Source organism: Quercus robur, chromosome 5, assembly GCF_932294415.1.
Source record: "Quercus robur chromosome 5, dhQueRobu3.1, whole genome shotgun sequence".
Lineage (NCBI taxonomy): Eukaryota > Viridiplantae > Streptophyta > Magnoliopsida > Fagales > Fagaceae > Quercus > Quercus robur.
In genome coordinates, this window is record NC_065538.1 from 13,846,078 (window position 1) to 13,853,714 (window position 7,637).

At 31.4% G+C, this 7,637-nt stretch overlaps 1 protein-coding gene across 1 annotated transcript; it reads right to left on the reverse strand.

Moving 5' to 3' along the window:
• Positions 1–2,788: 2,788 nt before the first annotated feature.
• On the reverse strand, positions 2,789–5,614 carry LOC126729017 (beta-xylosidase/alpha-L-arabinofuranosidase 2-like). The gene is made up of 6 exons (XM_050434779.1): positions 5,276–5,614; positions 4,850–5,161; positions 4,579–4,748; positions 4,356–4,456; positions 3,491–4,264; positions 2,789–3,396 (listed from the first exon to the last, which is right to left on the reverse strand). The coding sequence occupies exons 1-6, from the start codon at positions 5,495–5,497 to the stop codon at positions 2,789–2,791; spliced, it is 2,187 nt and encodes a 728-aa protein (XP_050290736.1). The 5' UTR covers positions 5,498–5,614.
• Positions 5,615–7,637: the final 2,023 nt, after the last annotated feature.

The window sequence follows — 7,637 nt, forward strand, 5'->3', positions numbered from 1 at the left end:
AATGATTTACTTCAGAAAAAACTCATAAGGAATAGCAAGTCCCCCTGGTCTTATGCTGCTTTCTATGTTCAAAAAAATGCTGAGATTGAGAGAGGAACCCCTCGTTTAGTTATCAATTATAAGCCCTTGAACAAGGTCTTAGAATGGATTAGGTATCCCATACCTAACAAAAATGATTTAGTTCACAAATTAAGTAAAGCCATGATATTCTCCAAGTTTGACATGAAATCTGGATTCTAGTAGATCCAGATTAGTGAGAAGGATAGGTATAAAACTGCTTTTACCGCTCCTTTTGGTCATTATGAGTGGAATGTGATGCCTTTTGGTCTTAAGAATGCCCCAAGTGAATTCCAAAACATTATGAATGATATTTTCAATTCTTTCAGCCATTTCACCTTTGTTTATATTGATAATGTTCTTGTTTATTCCAGCTTTATTGATGAACACTGGAAACATTCGTATTCATTTCTGGCAACCATCAAAAGAAATGGTCTTGTTTTCTCAGCTAAGAAAATTAAACTGTTTCAAACAAAATTTCGCTTCCTTGGCTATGACATCTTTGAAGGATAGATTCGTCCTATAGATAGAGCCATTCAATTTCCTAATAAGTTTCCTGATGTTATCACTGATAAAACTCAACTCCAGAGATTTCTGTGCCATCTACACTGATGCTGTGACCCATAGTGTTGCAAACAACTGGTACTTGTATGGATTGATTGAATCTAATAGTTGTTTTATTTATGTGAGGTTCTAATAATGTAATGACAAGTTAACATCAAAGGAAAAAATGAAAATAGAAAATTAGACTAAAAAGAATAAATCTTTGGTGACGAAATTTTTTGTCACTAATAGTTTGGATATGATGGAATAATAACATTTGGTGATGAAATAATTTGTTGCCAAATATGGCCAAATCAAAAAAATAAATTAAAAAATGGTTTTGGCGACGAAATAGTTCGTCTCCAAATATGATTTAAAAAAATAAAATACATTTGGCGATGAAACTATTTTGTTGCTGAATAATGTATTTAACGAGGAAATCATTAGCATCAAAATGGTTTCGTCGCCAAACATTTTTTTTTTAAAATTCGTCAAACCTTTTGGCAAAGAAATTATTCATCGCCATGACTTTTGGTGACATGGTATATGTGATGAAACAATTTTCATTTCCAAAACAAATTTCATCGCCAAAAGTTGTAGGTGATGAAAATTTTCATCACCAAAAATAAATTTTGTTGTAGTAATCAAATTAAGATTTTTAGTAAGTTAGAAATTATAGATATATTAATAACAAAAATATTAGATAAAGAATTTGGATTTTAACAATTAAAAATAGTAAAAAAATAAATTAATAATAAAAGGATTAGATGAAAAATTTGGAACGAAATCATAGTAACTTAGAAATTATAGATAAATTAATAATAAAAAGATTATACGAAGAATTTGGATTGTAATTAGATTAAAATTTTTATCAAATTATAAATTATAGGAGAAGAAGATAAGAAGACAAAAAATTATACATATGTTTTTAAAATTCTAAATATTTTTTCGTAATTTGGTAAAGCCACTTGGTGCAACCACATCTTCTAAAACCCAATTTTAATTATATTATGATATGATATGATCTATCTATCTATCTATCTATCTATATATATATATATATATATATATATTATTTCTTTGAGAAACTATGAGATATATCTAAATAAAGATAATCTATGCTAATTTTTAGGAAAAAAATGATGTGTCAAATGTAGTTGTTAATGCATTTTTAAAAAAAAAAATTTAATTAATTTTTTTTAGTAGTTAACAGATGGTGCTAAAAACCTTTGGCCATTTGATTTTGGAAAATTAGAAAACAAAATTAATAAAAAAAAAAAAAGATAACCTAAATTTCAAAAAGGCAAAGATAAAAGAAGCTAAAATTTAGGATTTGAAAAATGAGTAGTTTTACGTGAGAGTTAAAAATATATTTTTACTTTATTGTCTTTAAATTTTGTTTCAGCTTAAACCTAAAATTTAAGAGTATTTTTAAACCATAGAAATAAGGATTCCAAACGGAAAAACTCCATAAATAGTAGTATTATATTGTAGCTCAATATCATCAAAGAAAACAAACCTTTCTAAAATTGGAAATGATGATAAAGTGAGTAGAAAGTTGAGGCAATAAAAAAGCATGTGCAAGGAAATTGAAATAGAGAGTGTGTATTAAGTTTTAGGAAAAACAAATGTGTCAAACTTTTTTATTAATGATTTTTGTAAAAAAATTTTAATTTAATTTTTTTTAAAGTAGTTAACCAATGGTGCTAAAAAGCTACAGGCAATTTTTTTTTTTTTTTTTTTTTTTAAAAAGGGAGAACCTAATTTTCAAAAATGCAAAGATAAAAGAGGATAAAATTTAGGATTTTGAAAATGAGTAGTTTTACATGAAATCAAGATTTTTCTCTATATTAGGATTTTTCTCTACATTTTTCCTCTCAATATATATATTCTTGGAAATCAAGATTAAAATAATGATTACATTGTTTAGTGTTAAAGTTACTATATATATATATATATATATATATTTATATATATATATTTTCTTTTTTCTATTTACAAATCATTCACATCACTTGTGCAAATGCATAGAGTCAACACGCATTAGTAAAACCCAAACCACAAGGTGTAATAAAGGGAAAGAAGTTGTGTTAAAAGTTTGAAACAATCTTATTCAATGTATGAAAGTCTTGAAGAAATTAACTTTACAACAGTCTTTATTCAATTAAAAGTCTCATTCCTCACACCTCTAATAATATGTTAATTGAATTGGATGTACAATTTGATGATCCCCGACGATTATTGTGTGGGAACCAGATGGCAAGACAGTATTACCATTGGAGTCTACAATGCCCAAGCCCTGGCAAATATTTATGGCAAAATGAACCAGCTTACTCGTCCTAGCTGCAACAGAAACTCTCTGAAACTTAATCAACTGCTTAATATGAGTTCCAAGAATACCAAGTGGGGGCTGTGAGTAAATCAACACAACTTCATCTCCATCTCTGTTACCCACATTTTTTACTTCAATGTCAAATGTGAATTTTTGATGACATCTAAAGTCATCTATTAAAATTGCTGGGCATCTAGGCTTGATGGTTCCATTTTTATATGGTAGGTCACGGCAGTGTTGAAATATGCTTAATTTTGTCGGCAGTTTTGATGGCGCGGCTTTTAGTGTATAGTTGAATTTTGTGTAGCTGAGTCCATAACCATAAGGGAAGACAGTAGGGCCATCGTAGAATTTATATGTTCGACCTGGGTAGCCCTTGCTATCATCTGGCCTAAATTGCATGGATGTTAGTGGTATCTTGTCAACATAATCAGCTTGATACCATGTAAGGGGTAATCTTCCTCCTGAAAAACATAGAAAATAAGGTGTAAATAATTATGCAAAATCTCATGAAGATAAAAGATTTGCATTGGTGTAAGGAATCAAATTAGATGTTACCTGGATTGTATTTTCCAAAAACAACATCTGCAATGGCTTGACCACCTTCTTCTCCAGGATATCCAGCCCACAAGATGGCATGGATTTTCGGGTTACTCTTAGCAAAGGAGATATCAACACCTCCAGCCGACATGATTACAAGAACTACTGGGCCTTTCGCAACATCAGCAACTTGGTTGATAAGATCAGTTTGATTTCCAGGAAGGAGGATGTCCAACCTGTCAAGGCCCTCTGCCTCAATTGATAAATCTATCCCCGCAACAATTATGGTGGCATCAGCGGTTTTGGCGGCTTCCACGGCTGCGCCTATCAAGTTCCCATCAACACATTTAACATTGGAGCATCCTGCTGCATAGTTCACATTTCCATAACTGGAGAAGCCATTAAGTGGAGTACTGTATCGACATGGAGAACCTTTATTATATGTGGCAAATGCATAGTTTCCAATCATGGCAACGGAAGCATTAGCATGTGGTCCAACCACTGCTAGGGTTTCGTTCCTTTTAGTAGTCAATGGTAAAACTCCATTGTCATTCTTCAAAAGAACAATTCCCTCCCTCGCTGCTTCTCCTGCTAACTCGATGTGGGCGCTAGTGCACACATCATTTATACCGAGAGAATTGTATTGAGGCTGTCCATCAAATATTCCTAGCCTCATAAGAACAACATAGAGGTATTGCAGTGACTCGTCTACATCTCCCTCCCCAACCTTCCCAAGTTTCACAGCATTTTCAACATTGTCGGTGTAGTAAACTCCACAATCCAAATCCATACCTAAACCAAGTTTAAACATTTGTGAAGAAAAAAAGCAGACGAGGAAATCGAAAAAAAAAATGAAGAGGTATAAGGGGCATAATTAACTAACCTGCTTGTAGTGTATATGAAACTGCAGTCTCATTGTCAACGTTTAGCCATTTGTGGTCCTTAATCAGTACTTCAACAGAATCACAATCTGAAACTATATATCTGGCAATGATTGTAATGTTAGTCTCACAAAAATAGTATCCTAATTAAAATTTAGATAGTTTTTAGAGTATTTTAATATTTTAGTATTTTAATATTGAGATTAGAATTTAGATAGATTGTACCCATGAAGATCCCAGTCTTGTCTAACGGTTTCCTTTAAGAGTTTGTGATCAGCACAAGCAGGTATGCCATTAACACGGTTATAAGAGCACATGACACTACTAACATCACCATTTTGAACACACATTTGGAAGGGCCGGTTAAATGTCTCAATCAAATCTTGTTCCGTCACCTTCAAATAATAATATAAAAAAAAAATACTTCACCATAATATTTTGAATCATAGTTAGTGGTATATCAACTTTAGAATTATGATTTTCATAGAGCAATTACCCTAGCATCAAAACTATAGCGCTCAATTCCTTTCCAATTGTCCACATCATAGGCAGCGAAGTGTTTGCAACATGCAGAAACTTTAAGTGGTCTTAAGTTTAAATCCTTATATTTATTGCTCTCGGTTCCCTCAACATCCTGCAAGCCTCTCACGTAATTTGCAGCATAGGTGCCAACTACGAATGGATCCTCACCTGGAGTCTCAATGATTCTTCCCCATCTTGGATCCCTAGCTACGTTAATGGTTGGACTCCAAAATGTTAATCCTGCATGCCTTAAATTGTACAATGCTCGTGCTTCTGTGGAAACAGCCTACATATGAACATGAATATTTATTAAAAATGATTACTTTAAACTTTTTTAAGTACTGAAATACTTAGACGGTGTATTTTCTTTTTTATTTTTCAACAAAATGCCTCTATATACCTTCCCAATTGTGTTCCATAATGACTCGTTGAATGAAGCCGTTGTGAGAATTGGCGTGGGATAGCTGGTTGCATGTGGAACTGAATTATCAAAAAAGGTACCTGGACCAACATTGGACAAACCATGGAGTGCCTCAGACCACCACTGGTATTCAGGTATCCCTAATCTTGGGACTCCGTAAGCACGATTTCCTAGTTGTCGTACCTTCTCGTACAATGTCATTTGTCTCACCAAATCTCTTGCTCGAACTTGGTAGGGAAGATTCTTGTCACAAAAGGGGAGTGATTTGATATCCAATCCAAGTTGGGCATACCTGGCAGGATCACATACATACGTGAAGTTACTAGGGGTCGCGGCATCAGTGTAGATGACACAGAAAGCGAAAGTGATATAGATATAAAGGAGAGAACTGAGTGTTTTGGCCATTGCTTGTAATTGAGTTGCATGTAATACTCGCCCATGAAGGCTCCTATATATGGAGGAAGGAAGATATCATATCCAATAAAAATTAGACTTGTGAGTTGGCTTTTCTCTTTGACTCTTTATTGTGAGGATGATCTTACTTCTCGGTTGATATATTTGCATATGCTAGAGACAGCAATAAGGTAAGAAAATAATCAAATCAAGGGTTTAGATCATCCAATGAATTCATTCAATCGATCAACAATGTTGGAGGTGCAGCCCATATAATAAACGTGCTAATGGGTTCTAAATAATTATATATTTTTTTTTTGTTCCTATCCCAACTTACTCATAATTTGAAGGAAATTATATCTAAAAGCTTTATAATTTTTTCTATAATTTACTCATTTAAAGTGAATTAAAACTTCATTATTTAAAAATAAAAAATATCATTTCTTCTAACTTTCTATCTTATTATCAATTTTCCAACTTATTGTTACAATTTCTTGAACATTTCTCCCTCTCTTTCACATTTTCATCTTCTCACTACTCTCTATCTTAATGTCAAGCTTTTTCTATCCCTTTATCTTCTTTTGTTTTGACTCCTTTTATTCCCATCCTCTCATTATAAATTTGTTATTTTCTCTCTCATTCTATGTATAGGTTTTCCACACAAATTTATCTCTCTCTCTCTCTCTCACACACACACACTTTTGGTTGGTTTTTGTTATTTTTCTTGCATCCCTACTTCAAGTCGATGAATTTTTGTATTCTTTAGAACTCAACTTTAGGTTGATGCAATTAGTTTAGAGTTTTAATTTGTTACATTTTTTGTTCTCTTTGACTGTTAAATTTTATCCTATTGAATTATAAAATTAGTATATAAGAATATAATGGTAATCTATTACATATTGGTGTTTATTTAACACTTAAATTCAACCACATTCTCCATATCCATTAAATTATATATATATATATATATATATTCTCTCATTTCTTATTTTTAAAAAATACATATATAATACTTAACTTGAAGAAACAGAGAGAGAGAGAGAGAGAGAGAGAGAGAGAGAGAAGATAAATAAAGTGATGGTAATAGTATATGTTTTTAATCATCTAAAGAAGTAAATTGTATAGAGTTCCTAAACAACTTATAAGCTACCACCCAAATCCATAATACTGCTTGAAATTTACACAATCAAAGCATGAACATACAATATCAATTATTCTATGAATTACTACTTAAAATTTACACTGTTGTTGATGCACGTAAATTCAAATAAATAAATAAAAATTGTCCACATAAAGTGTTATTATGAAATGTTACAGTGCATTAGAAAAAAAATAAAAATAAAAAAACACACACACGCAATAACAACAACAAAAACAACACAACAACATAGCTACCAAGGATATGTCCCCCAGTAATAATATAAATTACATAACAAAATAAAGTTGCCCAATTTAAAAATCCCATTTCCCAACATTTTATTTCATCTTTTACTATGTGAAGGTAAAATAACTTACGTAGATATTAATAAATTTTCAGCTACTTTAAAATTATTAATAATTTATTTATATAAGAGTTTTGATAGTTCGGATATACTGTCTTTTGATTTTTTTAAGAAAAGTATAGGTATGAAGAAGTTTCACTTAAATGAGGAGAGGAAGAGTTAAAGAAGTGGATATTATTGACTTTTTTAGCTGTTTCAATATTATTAATAATTAAAGTATAAGAGACTTTTGATAGTTCATATATATTGTCTGTTAATTTTTCAAGGAAAATGGCAATTGAAAAGGTGTAAACAAGTATTCAGTTAAATAAACTCAATCTGAAAATTTGAAGCGTGAAAGACTATTTGGCTTAATCAAATAAAATAATATTGAGTTCATGCCTAAGGCCCTAAGGCAGACCTAGTAATGTATGTAAATTGGGGAATGTCTTGATTTTGATTGGATG